Source organism: Mytilus galloprovincialis, chromosome 14 (genome assembly GCF_965363235.1).
Source record: "Mytilus galloprovincialis chromosome 14, xbMytGall1.hap1.1, whole genome shotgun sequence".
NCBI classification, from domain to species: domain Eukaryota; kingdom Metazoa; phylum Mollusca; class Bivalvia; order Mytilida; family Mytilidae; genus Mytilus; species Mytilus galloprovincialis.
In genome coordinates, this window is record NC_134851.1 from 45,598,188 (window position 1) to 45,617,411 (window position 19,224).

Here is a 19,224-nt window from a genome sequence, read left to right on the forward strand (position 1 = left end):
AAAAAATATGGACTTTAAATGAAAAAAATATACCATTTAAATGAAAAAATATACCATTTAAATGAAAAATATACCATTTAAATTAAAAATTATACCATTTAAATAAAACATATTGCATCTAAATGAAAAAATATTGCATTTCAAAGAAAAATATCGATTTTTTGCAACCAATACCATGCCATACTCCTGTCATCGTTTTTAAACTTCAATGTTGTACATATGTATGAATCTCAGATTATAGTTACAACCTCGTTCATAATAGCATTCAGTGATATCTTGGACATTGAAAGGACATTTGATGTCATTTTTTCCCTTGATATTATAACACAAAGTAAAATTGATACTGGAAATGGAGAATGTGCCAAAGAGACAACAACCCGACCATAGAAAAACACAACAGCAGAAGGTCACCAACAGGTCTTATATGTTTATATAAATCGGTTTCATACGTTACCAAAATACAAGCACAATATGTCTACCAATACTATCGAAATATATAATTACTTATGTTTAGATTTATGGCAGTTTGTTTTCGCGAAATAAATAAATCGTCCTATAGCTATAAATGACAAGTTATATCTAATCGATTACGAAAAATGTGTACAAAACAGTGTATATATTATTGTATTTACAGATTATGAATGCATTGATCCAAAGAACCATACATCTGTAAAACAATGTAATCTAATATCAAATGACAGGTAAGTAGAGCATTTGCATTATTCACTTGTTTGCTGACGTATCCGTATCAACGTATCGCATAACACGTATCTAGGGAAAGGATAAATTAAGTCAGGTTGGTCCCGATGAAGATATTTTATAATGCATAACATATGGGCCTTTTTCAAAAAATGTGGATTTTCTTGTACAATCAATATTTCTAAAAAAGTGTAAATATTTTTATCCAATTTTTGGATACACCATTTAGTTTTAGGTGTGTGTAACAAGTTCCAGCAAATTCAATATGAAATTTAGCTACAGAAATTGCTTCCAGTGGGTTTCAAAGGGTCCAAAAAACCCAAAATTGCTTGTACGAAATTGAAAAACTAGTTTTTTTTAAATGCTGGTTTTAATACCCAGCGGACATTATTATTTTTCTTTTGTTATTATGAATATATAGGTATCACTGCAGGTATGTATACACAAATACAGGGAATTATTTGATTTTATTAGTATTTATTTTTACTTTTCATTTCGTACTTAAAAAAATGTCAATTGCCAATAAACAACTGATTATATCCTTTGTAACTAAGGAAGTGTTCTCTACTTTCTCTTCATCCTCTGATGACGTGCTTAAAGTTACAGGATGACATCATTGATTCATTTCATTATAGATTAGTTTTGGTGAGTACAAATTACTCAGTAATTTTATTCTATGTCAACTTTGTAACGGCAAAAACATTGATAAATTTTGGCATAAATATTTTTTTTTACATAAATCATTCAAAGTCTATAATACTGACTCTGATTCAATAAAAACCATTTATCTGGTAGTATAAGGGTAAAGAAAAACATCGCAGTGAATCGTTATTTAGTTGACAAAAAGCGTTATGTAGTTGACAATGCTGAATTAAATTCACTTTAAAATATGTTTCTAAAAAGTGTTATTTTAACCATGTTAACTGTTTTGAAAAAAGTGTGATGATTTTTATGGAAATATATATCAAGCAAAATGTAAATATTATTAAAAAAAAATTAGGGACCGAAACTAAATCCGTTATGTAGTTGACATATGTCCCATACTTGTTTCTATGTTATTTTTTAAAATATTTTTGTAGTAGCATTTAAGATTGCATATTTTTATTTCAGGTTGTATTGTTGTTAAACTATTCAATTTCATATATTAAAGTTGAAAATTGAATATTTTTTTGTATTGTTATTTCACAACTGAAATATCCACATTTTTTGAAAATGACCCATATATAACAAGGATTTTAATTTTAGCATATGTTTTCCTTTTTAAGCTGAACACTGCAAAAATTAAGGAATTTGGTAAAAGTTTACTGAATTCGGAAAGTGATCGTCATTGTTCAGGATAAAATAGAAATAAATGTTTGTTTCGGAAGTACTTAATCACAATTCCCTAATGACAGCAGTCAATTATGAGAATTAATTTGCCGAATAATTCGTGCAGTGTAGCTGTATAGTTTTCCAACCACTAGCTCAACATTGGAACAGAAGTGACGATGCCCCTAAACGCACGAATGATATTCATTAAAACTAGATTTTTTGACGGAAATGCATCGAACTCGAAAGATGTCTATATCCATTATGTTTAAAGATAGGTAATACAGAAATGAAGCCCCCCTTCCCCCAATCCATACCCTTGTGTAGTACGAAATTTAATAAGCTGGAATTTCGGGGAGAAAACGTACAAGAAAGGATTTAGATATAAATTGTGGTCGAAAAGCAACAAATATAACTGAAATATATAGCAATCAGTAGCGGGTCCAGAATTGTATTCAAAAAGGAAGGGTAATTTTAGCGGTTCTATATTTTCTGTCAAAAGTCCCTGTAATTTTTTTTTTAAATCCTAGATAAAGGGGACCGGGTTCCTTGGGTGCCCTCTAAACCTACCTCTGACAATAAATATACTATAATTGATAAATAATGTTCTTGTCAATTTTCGTAGGCAAGGTGTGTTCGATTTGATCGTTGATCTTTGTATAGGAAAAAGACAATCTTGTAACAGTTCTTTAATATGGGGTGTTTATTTACTGGTCTTACAAAACAAATATGAATATTTAGTGTTTTAATTATATCGCATCAACATTTGTTGCATAGTTTACCTCTTTTTAGTTGAGGTCGGGAATAAATCATTATTTTATACAAATCTGCCCGATACATATAGGTCGAACCGTGCACGTGTTCAAATACGTGAATAATGCATGTCGTATATTACTTTTTTGGCTAAAAATACTTTTTGACACCAATTGTCTGGGCGGGAGGAAATCTTTGGTATAACAAAATAATATACAGTAAGACCAATCAAAATGTGTGAAATAAGACATATTACAAAATTGCCAATTACAGTTGTTTGTAAAGTTTGCTTCCAAAATGTTGTATGAAAACTTGAAAATCGTTGTAGAATGGCTTTGGGAAAAAAATAATTGTACATTTCTTTATTTCTGTGAAAATAATTTAAGTTCTTGGATAATCCAGAAATGTCAACGTTTTTATTTCACTGCTATTTACAAAAATGTTCAAGTTCACATACGACATTTTGGAAGTATGCATTTTGCCAAAATTTTCAAAGCCTGTTTGTGAGAAATATTTTTCTTGAAAAATTTGTAATATACAACATTTTAGAAGCCCAGCGACGATATGCTCTTTTACCAACAAATTTTCGTACTGCAAAGCTGGTTATGACCTAATGGATATACAAATGTGTCGGCTATCTGAAGTTACATATTCAATGGTTGTAAAAACGTTTCTAGAAAATGGATTTATATGCCATGAATGTAGATGAAGTGAGAATTTGCGTTCAGTATAATATTTTTAAAACTAGTTCATTCCTCTATTACAGCTACAATGAAACAAGAACAAAAATATGAAAATCGGTTTTCATCCCCTCTTCTCTACCGTTTCCATGTCACACAAAGTTATTACTTAAATAAGAAAGATATGTGGTATGATTGCTTATCCACCAGAGTTCAAACATATTTTCTCTTGTATATAATACAGGTTAAGCACTGAGGTAAGGTATTTATGATATTTATAAATTATTCTACAAAATACAAATACATATTCTATATAGAAATACAATTATAAAAGTTGAGACAACCTGAGAGTCTTTATTTCATTTAAAATATTTGGCTTGTACAGTAGTCACATCATGTTTAAGGGAATCATTTTATATCAGAATTTTCTTTAAATTATGAACTATAATACAATAATACATATGCAGTATGATAATAAAAAAGGCGAAATATATCTCTGTGTTGACACTATTTTTATATTAATAAACACGTTATTAATAATATTCCTCTATTTAAACAAGACAATATGCATATACATGATGATGAGATGAAGTCAGAACAATTAACAATTCGGAACATTAAATGAATTGGTTTTTGCTATCGTCCTCGACAATATCATTGGGTTATGACGTCATTGTATTCTATTTCACTGTTAACAATTCAGAAATCGCCATTTTTGTCGATTATAAAAAAAGAAGATGTGGTATGATTGCAAATGAGACAACTCTTCACAAAAGACCAAAATGACACAGAAATTAACATCTATAGGTCATCGTACACAAAGCCCATATCGCAAAGTCAGCTATAAAAGGCCAGGAATAAGTCTGGATTATACAGAAAAATTCAAGGGAAATTAGTATTGAAATTTGAGACATATGTACAAGATGTACCATGTGTAGTGTGATGAAACTCTTTACGAGACTAGGGTAGTTCTCATTTGTATAAACATGTAGAAGAGTTAATGTTTGTCAATATTCATCATCATCGTAATTTTTTAGAATAATTTACCACTAAACTAGTGCAATCAAAATAATGCATCATACACATATATCATAAAAATGTTATTCATATATTTCAGAATCAACACAGAAGCAAATCAAAGTGACACTGAGTATACATGGGAAAGAAGAAATACTTCAACTTTAGGTACATTGTATATTATCGAAATTAATGTTACGTTCAATATATATGAGGAAAGATCTTAACTTGTATCGATAGTAGAAATAGTTGGTGCACGTAACTACATAAACGCTTACGCTGAGAAAGCACATTATCGAAGCATATGTATGGGGTTTAGGTTAATGAGACATCAACTCAACAAGACAAAGAACTGAAAGACATTAAGAGGCATCACATTACTAGGATGTTCATTTAATATGTCAAAATGTATTTCAACTGAAATCTTGAAAAGTTAGGGATAGATTTAAAACATATATCAGTTTTTATAAGATAAACAAATCATTAAGATTTAACTAAATATGAATACTAAATAAGTTACCCAAAAAAAGGAGACATACACTACAAAAAAAAGATGTGAACATTTTGGTACCGATGATGAGTTTGCAAGGATGAGAGTTATCGGCTAAATTTTCCAAGTTTCGGTACTGGACGAAAATAACACTCTAGCCACTTGCTTTCTGGATTTACATTCATCTGGAATGTCCAACTCTTATTACTTGAGAACCAGGGATGTGCAAAAGGTATAAACCTTAGAAGATAAAATGGCGATAAATGAGAGTGGAATTCTTCTAATTTCAACTTCATCAGCAACACCCAGCCCTGGAAATTTGACATCCATGGTTTTGTAACAACATATCACCGTAATGAGTTGATTAAGCAAAGATGAAAAACATGGATTGTCTACATTGATCTCGATCAGTTAAGATAAAATATGAATTATGCATAATTTTACTACTGATAAATGTACTGTTTTTTATACTATGTATAACATGATACAGTTAAAAAAAATAAAAACAAGAAATAAAAGTATTTTAGTTTACAGGGGTAAAGCAATTATTTTTTAATAATATAATGACTTTATATAATTCATAATTATAATGCAATAAATATATATCCCACTGTAAAACAGAAAATAACATGTTTTCATGAACTTTGCATTTCAGAAAAGTATAGAACTATTGCGTTATTTTTTGTAACTTCTGTTTTACCAGTCCTTATTTTCTTCTCCATTCGTAAGTATTTCTACTTGTTAGATATAATGTCTGCTACCCCGGTTCAATCGATAGTTGGCGTTATCTCCATTGTTTCAACTGAAGAAACACATAAGATATCTGGAAATGAGGAGAGAGTTAAGCCAATATTACGATGAAAGCATCATTAAGATGTCAATCATAAAGAGGCAACCAGATTTATGCAATATGAATGCAATCTACTTTTTTTATTATTTGAAGCAAATATATACTTAAGGTTAATTTAATTGTGGTTGAATTTATCAACTAAAAGTAATTTTTGGGATGTATACTGATTATGGCTATACCCATTACAACAGTATATCATTACTAATGTTAACGGAAAACGATTGCTTCCCATCACTGGGGTAAAGCTGATGACCGAAACTGCATTCACGGTCATCCCAAGATGTCGGATGAAAAATAGGTCAGTATTTGTATTGTCTGTTAAAGTGTGTCTTTATCATTATCTTTACAAAGCAAACATTGGTGCGATGTAAATGTATAAAAAAAAATCCACGCGGAAATCACAAATTACTACCGAGAAATGTGTATGAAACAGGAAATTGATTTTGAAAAAAATATTAAAATATTTTCAAGATGACCGTTACATATAACAAGGATGACCGTGATTGGTAAAAAGATGACCGTAATTTGTTAAGGATGACCGTAATTTATAAAGACGGACCGTAATTTATAAAAGATGACCGTAACGTTTATAGGATGACTATCAATTCCAAATAACACAGTTGTGTTCTGTTCAGGGGTGATAAATGAATTTCTAGAACACAATATTTGAAATTAAAAAATAAAAATCAGGTAAGGGAACTATCTTTTGATTCTGGGGCGAGTGTCAAGCCAGGCAGATTCAATCGAGTTGTAATGTTTATTTAAGAGAAATTTCGGTTCAAAAAAAATATTTCAAATACTGTAGAACAAGACTCCCTTTTTTTAATTTAAAATGATACATTAAGAAAAGAAAAGATAAGCCAGAAATTTATTTTGAAATTTATCGAGGTTAGAAAACCTTTATAAAATTTCTGTCAGCCCCTTACCTATTACTGTCAATTTGTATTAAGATTTTAACGTCGTAATCAATTAATAGTTAATCATTTACGAGAAATATGCAATTTACTATCATTGTCATAAACTCAAAATACGGCAAATAGTTAAAAAGAAATTAAACATATTGATATCCGCTAACCGAGCCCCTATTGAGACAAACTCAGCAAAAAGCTATGAATACAAATATGGACCTTTCGTAGAATTGACGGTCATCCTTTAAAAGTTACGGTCATCCTTTATAAATTGTGGTCATCCTTTACAAATTACGGTCATCTTTTAACCAATTGCGGTCACTGCATCACTGATCCTGTGACGGTCATCTCGATTATGATTTACGGTCATATTAGCGATTTTTTCAAATCCAATTTTCTGTTTCATACACATTTTTCGGTAGTAATTTGTGATTTCTGTGTTAATCTTTTATAAATTGATATCGTACCAATGTATGCTTTGTAAAGAAAATAATATAGAAACACTTAAACAGACAATACAAATGCTCATCTAATTTTTTTTCATCCGACATTTTGGGATGACCGTGAATGCAGTTACGGTCATCAGCTTTACCCCAGTGCCCATGTGACATCCTGCATAAAAGCGCAGCAAATATAACATTTACTATGGCTTAGATTAAATGTTAAGCCTCCATTCTGAAGATTTATACCTTTAAGTATTTTTTTCTAATCAACAATTAGGTCCACAAAAAAAACTTGTATAGTGTTGCTTAAGGTGGTACCTAACACTTTCACTAAAATTAATTTGGCTCGTTTAATTTTCATAAAATTTTGACAAAGTATTTACTTTGACCCTTTTACAAAAATATAAAAAATTAAAATAATTTGAACTAAGCGTTTTATCAGAAAAATTACACTGGTTATATAGCAGTTTGACAAACACTAGTTTTGATCATTGAGAAGCTTTATATTGCCTTCACGACGCAACGTAATTAAAACGTTTAGCTGATATTACAGAGTTATCTCCCTGTAGTGTTAGGTACCACCTTAAGGGGTAACAGTTAAATCTTCGTGAAATGATCAGATGTGAACAAATTGTACATCAGTTCATGCAAAAAAGCTTCTCATCAATTGATCAGGCTATTAACTTCATACTAGCCGGAGACAATGTCAGTTTAATTTTACTTATGAGTTTGAATGTCCTTTTGGTATCTTTTGTCCCTGTTATATAAAATCATCCCTAAATGTTCAACATGTGAACAAGTATGTGAACTTTTTAAGTGCACAAAACAGACTCAATAGCAATGTACTTGCCATCCGAGGTACCAAAACCTTACTGACAAATTCCTCAAGACAATACATTTGTAAATGTTGTTAAAATGAACTACACCAATTCAATGATAACTAAATGTAAATCTATTAAAGCTAACATAATACATAAAATTGTATCAATTGTTTGAATGAAGATGATAATATTTAGACAGTAACTAGAAAAGAGATGAGTGTATTATGTGTATTTCAAGCCAAAACGAACACCGATGAATCCTATAAGGATAACTAGATTATCTTACTTTAGTCATAAATTGGAGATCATATATGTGACAGAGGTAAACAATGAGCTGTCAATGAAACTAAATCAAATTTGCATGTATAAAAAAATCTGGCTATAACTTGTTATTTTTGGATAAATAATCAAGAATCTCCTCGTAAAAGGATTTCCATAATTAAGGATGTTCGCTAATAAAGGACAATTCTTATTGACAGTAAATGTGAATCCGAAAGACCAAAGTGTGCTGTAAAAATTAAAAACTAAGTAAAACATTCATTTGACAACAAAATAAGAACCAGAAAATTCTAAACCCTAGCAAAAATGCAACTCTCAAAGCAAAATTAGAAAATGAAAAATATTGAGCTTGTTGACACAGAAAATAAACATAAAAAATCAGACACAGAACAGTCCGAATGTTGCCCTAGACATGATCAGCAACAAAACTTTGGCAATGACAGCTACATAAAAAAATGCATAGGAAATTTTGCGTTTAAATACATATAAAATGAGACGTTACGAGATGTTGAAAATAACAATCGCATGTCACATGAGAATAACTCGAGAAGCCCTAGACAAAACTGATTAGATATTAACATCAGATAACATACACCACAGACCACATATCCAATCCATACACAGAACAGATGTCAACCTCTATTATTAGACGAAGAAAATCTATCTATTAACTCTGACAATAATAAACATACCAGTGCCACCAAATCGCTAAAACCATTAGCTGTAGTAGAAAACTCTAGAATCAGAAATATCAGGAAATAAAATCTACTTAATGGGTATGAAGTTTAGTGAGTCAAAACAATGCAATATAGGGTAAAAACCGTTACTACCAATATTAAGACTTCGGTAGGCAAATGTCTTAAATTATACCTTAGGCTAGTAACGGGCAAGGTTAATTCAGAAATGGTTATGAACCCACATATACATATATATATTTAACCAGCTTTACTTGTGGAACAATGCCAAGCACAATGTTAGTCTTAAAAAAATCCAGTTATACACCCCTTTCCCTTTTGGCCATCACCCTTTCGAAACCCCAATATGAGTTCAAATGTAAGATATGTATTTTTTGACAAACAGTAAACATTTGTATAAGTTCTTTATAAGTAACGTAAAATAAACCCCTAACGGGAAGGGTTGTGCCTGATGTTCATATGATGAAATCATAATCTTTCAGTCAATTTAATTGAAGTCTGGAGCTGGCATGTCAGTTAACTGCTAGTAGTCTGTTGTTATTTATGTATTATTGTAATTGTGTTTATTTTCTTTGGTTACATCTTCTGACATCAGACTCGGACTTCTCTTGAACTGAATTTTAATGTGTGTATTGTTATGCGTTTACTTTTCTACATTGGCTAGAGGTATAGGGGGAGGGTTGAGATCTCACAAACATGTTTAACCCCGCCGCATTTTTGCGCCTGTCTCAAATTAGGAGCCTCTTGCCTTTGTTAGTCTTGTATTATTTTAATTTTAGTTTCTTGTGTACAATTTGGAAATTAGTATGGCGTTCATTATCACTGAACTAGTATATATTTGTTTAGGGGCCAGCTGAAGGACACCTCCGGGTGCGGGAATTTCCCGCTACATTGAAGACCTGTTGGTGACCTTCTGCTGTTGTTTTTTTCTATGGTAGGGTTGTTGTCTCTTTGGCACATTCCCCATTTCCATTCTCAATTTTATTAGTATTAAAAATAATGCCTCACTTACCTCCAACTACAAATGCATCTTTAAAATATTACAAACAAAAATATATTTTTTGTTAGCAAAATACATGTTTACAGGTAGAAATGAACATAGTTTAAATCGGGTCTTACAATCACTTTACATGAATGCATATGTACGCATAAAAATCAATTATGTGGTAACTAGACTATAGGATCTTAACTGTCTGTAGTTGAAACAAGTGTTGCAAGAGAGACTTCATCGGAAAAAATTATGTTTATCTTAACAAATTGATTAATTAAAAGCAAATCAAAATATTACATTTTTGGGGTGGTTTTTTTCGTAACCCCAGTTTTATTATCTCATAAAAACACATTTTTATAGCAGATATATAAATAAAATATTCACAGTTTATGTGTGATACAGTATTTTCAAGGGTTTACCTACAGACAATAATTTGGAGTAATCCTTTCCTGTATGTGATCCATCTGCATATCTTTACAGTAATGACTACATATGGCTACATCTGAGTTTCTCATTTTAAAGCTCACATTTCACAGAGTGCTAAGTAAGCTTATATCAACATTTGACGTTTGTTGTCCGTCGTTCGTCGTTACACAAATCTTCTCATCTGAACCTACAAGCCTAAATTCAACCACACTTTAAATAAAAATTAAAAAGGCAAAATAAAGTTAAAAAATTATGAGCATTGGGGACCAAACATTCTTTTGCCAGCTATATCTATATCTAGCATTTATTATTTTGAGTACGGCTTATTTCGAGATTCAGTAAAAGATCTTTAAAATAAATATGAAAACAGCTTTTTGTTGCGAACTCATGCAACCGTAAGATAGAGAGTCAATAATTCGTTTTCTTTTTTATGAACTCATTTGTTTAACTCTTTATCGATACACAATTTAAAACCTAGAATCCGTCCCTTTTGTTTTAAACGTATGCAAATCAGATATGATGAACAATAAATACTACGGTCCGTATTTTTTTTCTTTTTTAATATTCTTTTTATATACTTGTAATCTAAATTTTTTCTGTAGGCATGTTAAATTTTAAATATCTTATGAGAATCAGGACTGGCCATTTGGCTAAAAAGGTTAAAGTCAATGTGATTGTTTACCATGTACCAACAGGAATAAACACTCCATTCCATTCAAATAGTTCCGATGAAATAATCATGCATTGGTTTTTTTACAGCATTAGCCATTGTTATAGAACACTGCTATCACGAACACAGTAAGTTTCAATTGTATTAAAGTTAAACAACAAACACGTTGGCGTGTGTTGGTGTGTGTTTCAGAGGGTGTGCCACAACGGTTTTCAAATTTCTTGTATTTATTTTAATTCACCAAAAAATGTCACAAAATCCTCAATTTTTTTGGCAAATTGTATTTTAAAATGAAACAAGGCATTTAAAAATGTCTAATGGTATTGAAAAAAAACTATGTATGTTTAAGTAAACACAATATGTTGTACTATAAATTAAATACATCTTACATGTACATGTAAACTTTCTAAACTCACATTGTGGCAAACATCATTCAGAAGAAAACAAAATTTTGTTAGCTCTTGAATCATTCCAACAACTCTTCAGATTGCTTATATGTTTCAAATAAATCAATCTCATGCAAAGAAATAAAACGGATTGAAAGTAAATGCACATATATAGCCTTTTATATCAGCATATTTATTTTTATCTAACCAACATCAGCATAATTTGTAAGGGTTTACAGGAATTTCACTAAACTTGCCATTCATAAGGTCGAATTTCGACTTATATTACATCCTCTAATTATCTCATCATTTTGAAATATATCTATCAACAACCATACACAACCAATGAAGAGACACATTACAAATGTATATTTTTTATCTTGTATCGATTAATTGCTCATTGGTATTATCAAAGATATTAATTCGTTTACATGATTGAATTATTTGCTACTTCGATTAAAGTTTTGTTTTGCAAAAGTTATTTGTTATCTCTATTTGTTTGTAAAATATATAGAGTTTTTTGTCGATAATTATGATTTATTGTTCGTTATGTCGATATGTCTGTTCTTTATTTTAATATTTTCGTTGGTGGTCTTGATTTGTTACTGCACACTGTACGTTATGTGTGAATGAAAGGACATAACTTTGTTTGTGTGTGATTCTACATTGAGGTAGCTGGTTTCAAACCTCAATGTCAATTTTTTTCTAAAGGTTACTGTCACAACACAATACAAAACCTATAGTATGGCAGGTTTTTTTGTGAACAATTCCTAAAGAGATTTTCACAAATTAAAAACCATCCTTAAAGAAGACGGTACCATAAGAGCATATATTAAGTCCCTAAATTGCAAATAAGTAGAATTACTCATTTCTGAATAAAATTAATTTCACAGATAAACAAACAGATTCATTAAAATCTAGCTGATGTAGTGAAGAAAGGTCACTTGTGGTGTCATTTTTATCTCATTAGTAGCATGTTGAAAACACAAACTTATATGAGCCAAGCCCTAACATAAAAAGAAAGTTTACAAAAATTACAGGAATAGGTAGAAATTTTTCAGTATGCATGAGTGTGTATCAAAAAAGTACAATGAATGTGTGGGTAGGCGAATCGGATATCGATCTTACAACTCTCTTTACTAAATATAGAACCATGAATAAACGAGAGCTACGAGAGTTATTTTTCTAAATTCATACTTTGAACAAAGGTCTGCAGTGACAAATTTAGATAACGGACCAAATTTCAACAAAAAAGAAATAGAATTATTATCTGACGAAATATTGAAAGCTGAAAACCGAATAAAATATTACGAACAAATAATTCGTCATAAGGAATGTTTTATTTGATATCATGAATTTGTTAATTGATACAACGAAACAAAACAAATACAGTTAACAAAATAACGAATATTATAAGTCCAACAAAATCATGAAAATGAACTTGTTAATCGATATAAAGATTTCGAATTGTTCAACTGGTTAGCCGTGATTTGTTTGTACGGTAATATGACGTGAATCATTGATAAACATTAGGTAATTAATAATTACTTTTCAATATTAATGAGGATGTAAATTGCTCAAAATCGAGTTTCGAAAAACGTATAGACAAATGAAAATGCAATGTAAACAGCTTGTTCAAGGTAAAGCTTTGTTATATTTCAGGTTATTTTCTTACTGGCTTAGCAATTTATCCGCAAGAACCATTAACAGGTGATGATATACACATTAGTTGCAAAACAAGAAAAAAAGATTTGTCTGCAAAGTGGTATAAGGATGATTTTCAGATCACAAATATAACCGAATACAAAGATAAAGAACAAGAACAAGAACATACCTTAACAATACAAAAGGCTAAAATGAGTGACAGTGGTGTCTACTGCATACAAGTTAAAGGCAGAAAAAGGCAAATACATTTAAACGTTGAGGGTAAGTCACATCTTTACATTACATATATTGAAAGATTTTGAAGGTATCCACCCAAGCAACGTTTGTTAAACAAAACGTGATGGGAGTACCAAAGGAAACAAAAATTTAATTGCAGTACTAAAAATAAATCAGAAAAATTATTAACAGCAGTTTTTATTTTTCCCTGATAAGCCTAAGTGTTGCTAAAACAAGATTTCAAATAAATGACAAAAGAAACAATGAACGAACATAAAAGACATTTCTTCAATTTAACGAACGACCTCAAATTGTCAAACAAACGAAACGGAATCAATCATTAAAGAAAATATCAATAAATAAATTTAAGACAAAACTAGAACTGATATATTTTAAGAACACACCGACAAAACTGGCATGTTCACGAAATAAATCAATATAATTAATAAAATCCTCGTGTTAAATTGTGTATATTTCGAAATCCTTTTGACATTTTGCACTCCTTATGTTTGTTAATCTGTATCTCCTTAACGTTTTGATAATTAAATCAAGTGGTATACTACCAGAAGATAGTATGCTATTTACAAAGATATCAAATCAACAAATAATTTGTAAGAATATGTGTGTAATGAACAGAGAGGATGAAAACAGACTGTATTAAAAGAATCAAAACAAAATAACAATCGGTTAATTCAATTAGAAATTTATCGTTAAAATTCTTAATTTTTTTTTAAATCGTAAAGTTTACGAATAAATTCACAGTTTAAACAGCTTCCCGATTGTAATCTTTTCATTTCTATCTTCCAACATTTGAGCAGCCGTTGCATATTGATTGAATATTTCCTATCATGATTTCCTTGATAGAGTTTTGAGGCTTTCAGAGAAGATACTGAATTTGGAGTTCCAAGTTATGAAGCAAATATTATCCTGTTAAACATTTTACAGACGCCATCACAAGTTTCATCACCGTTATAAATATGTGTTTCAAATATGACGACGGAAATGTTCAATGTAAACAACAGATACGGCTTATCGTGGGGTTTATACTTACATGTGCAACACGAAAAGTACATCATGTGTAGCAGGATATGCTCATCATACACGGGAAACTTCACACTAAAATTTACGACAAAAGAGACGATTTTTCATTTCCTATTGTTAATTTTCCTTTTTGAGACGGCGATGTGCCTTTGGCTCCATCATACGGTGTTTATATATCGCAACTCGTTCGGTTTGCCCGTGTGTGTTCTGATGTCATAGATTTTAACGAACGTAATCAATGCATCACTGGTAAATTGTTGTGTCAGGGATTTCGATACCATAAATTACTTAAAACTTTTACTAAATTCTTTCATAGATACAAAGATTTGATTAGTAAATTTGGCTATACCTGTAGAAAGCTTATTAAAAATGGTATTTCACATCCTAAATTTTATGGTAATATTGTACTTAAAGCGAGGAAATCACTATGTGATCCTTGTAAACTCATCGAACCTTTAAACAAACTTATAAGTAAGGGTTATCGTACCAATATTGTAATAAGATCTCTGAATATAGTTCACATGGGCACTAATATTGATATTGTCATTAGCAAATTAAAACATAACTAAATTTCATTATCTTTTAAGGCGAGATGTATAGAGACACAGACACGTTAACTTTTATTTCTATAGAAGTCGCTCTTCACTATACTACTACATTTATTTTTGGCATTGCACAAGTCATGTCTTCTTTGACTATTAATGACGTTAAAATACTAAATCCCTGTGATGTGTTTTAGTCGATTTTAGTCTCTGATGCATGATTTTTTATTATTAATTGGTTTTGGCTTTTAACTAGCTGTCAGTAACTGCGAGTACTCTCAAATCGTATTTTCTTGTAAATTCGACCTGTTGATACTGTTTATAATGCTTTTTTGTTATTTTTTATTCATATGGATCTTGTCTGTACACCAGCTTTGATTATTTGTAATATCTTCAATTTTTCACTTATTCTTACAACATTTGTATAAACTTCAAGATTATAAAAAAACCGGTTTTTTTCTAAAGTGAACATTCCAACTGACTTCATTTTCAGAAAACGACATCTGTAACAAACATAAACTTTTAGCTACTTCTTTACAAGCAGAACCAAACACAATGAAAGTCCCAACTATGTACTGGCTTCCGAAGCTGCACAAAAAACCTTACAAATATAGATTTATTTCATCTTCCAGCCATTGTTCAACTACTAAATTGTCTGTTTTACTTACTAGTACACTTGGTACAATAAAAAACCTGATAATAAATTGTTCAAATAAGGCCTTTGAAAATAGTGGAATTAATTACTTTTGGAGTGTCAAAAACTCGTTGGAAGTACTTGATAAATTGCATGCATATATTGGTGATTTTGAATCTGTTCAAAGTTTTGATTTTTCTACCCTATATACCACTTTGCCTCATATTCTTATTAAGAAAAAATTCACATCCCTAATTAACTGGGCATTTAAAAAGTCGGAATGCGAGTACATATGTTCAAACTCTTTTAGATCATTTTTTAGTAGCAATAAACAAAAGAACTATGTCAATTGGACATGCTTTGATACTATTTATGCACTTGAATTTTTACTTGATAACATTTTTGTTCGCTTTGGAGATTCCGTATATCGTCAAGTTATTGGAATTCCAATGGGGACTAACTGTGCACCACTTATTGCGGACCTGTTTTTGTATTGCTATGAGTTACAATTTATGACTAAAATTAGCAAAGACCCATCAAAACAACATTTGATACAAAAATTTAACAATACTTTTAGATATTTGGATGATATATTGGCTCTAAATAATGACGACTTCAGTATGTATACTAAAGAAATTTATCCTGTAGAACTTACTTTAAATAAAGCTAATGATAACAATGACCACTGCCCTTTCCTCGATCTTGATATCTATATCATAAACGGGAAGCTTAATACAAAAATTTATGATAAAAGAGATGATTTTTCATTTCCTATTGTTAATTATCCATTTTTAGATGGTGACGTTCCCTTGTCACCATCTTATGGTGTTTATATATCTCAACTTGTACGATTCGCTCGTGTATGTAACAATGTATTAGATTTTAGCGAGAGAAATTTATGTATTACTGAAAAATTATTACACCAGGGTTTTCGATATCACAAACTGGTCAAAACATTTACTAAATTTTATCACCGGTATAAGGAAATAATTCGTAAATATAACTCAACATGCAGACATCTTATACGTTCAGGTATTTCACATCCAAAATTTTATGGAAATATTCTTTATAAAGCACAAAAATGTCAGTATTCTCCTCAGAAACTAACAAAACCTTTAAATAGACTTATTAAAAGGGGATATAGTTACGATACTGTTGTCAGGTCATTAAAGATTGCATATTTTGGCTTTAACATTGATTCACTGATAGGGTCTTTGCATCGGAACTAAACACATTTATTTCTAAAAAAACAGTTGTTGGCATGACACGGGTTATGTTCTTCTCATATATTTTATGATAGTATGATACTAAACCCCTAACGGGAGGGATTGTACCTGATATTCATATGATGAAGACATAATCTTTCAATCAGTTTAATTGAGGTCTGGAGCTGGCATGTCAGTTAACTGCTAGTAGTCTGTTGTTATTTATGTATTATTGTCATTTTATTTATTTTCTTTTGTTACATCTTTTGACATCAGACTCGGACTTCTCTTGAACTGAATTTTAATGTGCGTAATATTATTGTTTTACTTTTCTACATTGGCTAGAGGTATAGGGGGAGGGTTGAGATCTCATAAACATGTTTAACCCCGCCGCAATTTTGCGCCTGTCCCAAGTCAGGAGCCTCTGGCCTTTGTTAGTCTTGTATGATTTTAAATTTTAGTTTCTTGTGTATAATTCGGAGTTTAGTATGACGTCCATTATCACTGTACTATTATGCATATTTTAGGGGCCAGCTGAAGGACACCTACGGGTGCGGGAATTCTCGCTACATTGAAGACCCATTGGTTGCCTTCGGCTGTTGTTTGCTCTATGGTCGGGTGGTTGTCGCTTTGACATATTCACCATTTCCTTTCTCAATTTTATTTATTTGAATGGTTAAATATTTCTCAGTCATGTCCTGTGTTTGAATGTGTTTGTTAGCTTTTTGGTCATGAATGTTTGTCTCTAATATTTAATTAACTGTGCATTTGTATTCAGATATCGCAGATTAAATTTATTCGTTCATTGTTTAATCATACGTTTTTTGATTGAGTTAAGTCTGCCAATTGATATTTTATCGTATGTTTTTCTTTGTTGTGATGTTATGCTATTGTTTCAGAAAAAGGGAGAAGGTTTGGATCCATTAAAACGTTTAATCCCGCTGCAAATGTTTGCACCTGTCCTAAGTCAGGAATCAGTCAGTGAGTGCCAATGAGACAACTCTCCATACAAATAACAATTTAAAAAGTAAACCATTATAGGTTAAAGTACGGCCTTCAACACGGAGCCTTAGCTCACACCGAACAACAAGCTATAAAGGGCCCCAAAATTACTAGTGTAAAACCATTCAAACGGGAAAACCAACGGTCTAATCTATATAAACAAAACGAGAAACGAGAAACACGTATATATTACATAAACAAACGACAACTACTGTACATTTTATATACACAAATGAACATATGATACACATCTGTACAACTGATACAAAGACCTTTTTTAATTAAATCTACATATACATAATAGACACTCGTATAATATACGTTGGTAGCCGCGATGTTTAGGTTTATGTAAATAACAGTTTGTGTTTTTATGCCCCATTTATTGGCATTATGTTTTCTGGTCTGTGCGTCCGTCTGTTCGTTCATCTGTCCGTCCGTCCGTCCTTCCCGCTTCAGATTAACGTTTTTGGTCGAGGTAGTTTTTGATGAAGTTGAAGTCTAATCAACTTGAAACTCAGTACACATGTTCCCTATGATATGATCTTTCTAATTTTAATACCAAATTAGAGATTTTCCCCGATTTTCACGGTCCACTGAACATAGAAAATGATAGTGCGGATAGGGCATCTGTGTACTTGGGACACATTCTTGTTTATAATATATATGTGCAATGAAATCATAACATTCATTTGATTAAACATGTTAAAAGACGACTGAAATAGTTTTGTAAAATGAAACGATCCATCGGGTAATGGTTCAACAGCTTATGTTGAGGTAAGAAGATATTGGTTCATTTTGTACAATTTTATCGGTACGAAGACATCACAGATAGAATCACCCTATACTTTTTTGTTATAACGTCGGTGAATCTTCAAGTCAGTGTAAAAATGCTTACAAACATATGTTGAATGCATCCTGTATATTTTTTGAAGATTAGATGTTATAAATATCATATTTTTTATTACATGTGAGTTTCCCGATTCTTTTCTAAACTGTTACCATAAAAAAGTGTTATTTTACTGTGAAGTCTTGTCATTTATCAACAAACAGTTTTTTGAAATCGAACCATATGCACATAGTATATTACAGCTATTAATGCATTTTATATTGCAATAGACAAACAATAATAATTCATCAATTTGATGCTGAAAGTAACAGCAATTGATACATGATAGTTCAATCAATCAATAACCATACAACATCCCTGAAATTGTTACTGTTCTTGTTTTATCAAAATCAAATTGTTCATTTTAGAACATATAAAATACTTCTTTATTATTTAGATATATTCGTCTCATACCTTCCACACTGTCTCCAATCACATGTTGAAAGACTGTCTTATACATTTACAGGCATTACAACCAATCTTACTCATGGCATACGATTTATTATAAGTGTCCATATGTTTGATTCACATTATTATTAAATATTTATAAAAATAAACAACATATGTAAATTTAGCGATCTAATATGCTTGTATAAAAAGATAGCCTAAAACTGTGA

General features: G+C 30.8%; 1 protein-coding gene across 1 annotated transcript in view; it reads left to right on the forward strand.

Annotated features, from left to right (window-relative positions):
• The first annotated feature begins 694 nt into the window (after positions 1–694).
• LOC143058098 (obscurin-like) overlaps positions 695–19,224 on the forward strand; it is a 60,851-nt gene continuing 42,321 nt past the window's right edge. The window contains exons 1-4 of the mRNA XM_076231561.1: positions 695–701; positions 5,603–5,671; positions 11,120–11,158; positions 13,079–13,342. Coding sequence (XP_076087676.1) covers positions 695–701; positions 5,603–5,671; positions 11,120–11,158; positions 13,079–13,342 — 379 coding nt within the window. The remainder of the gene's footprint in view (positions 702–5,602; positions 5,672–11,119; positions 11,159–13,078; positions 13,343–19,224) is intronic.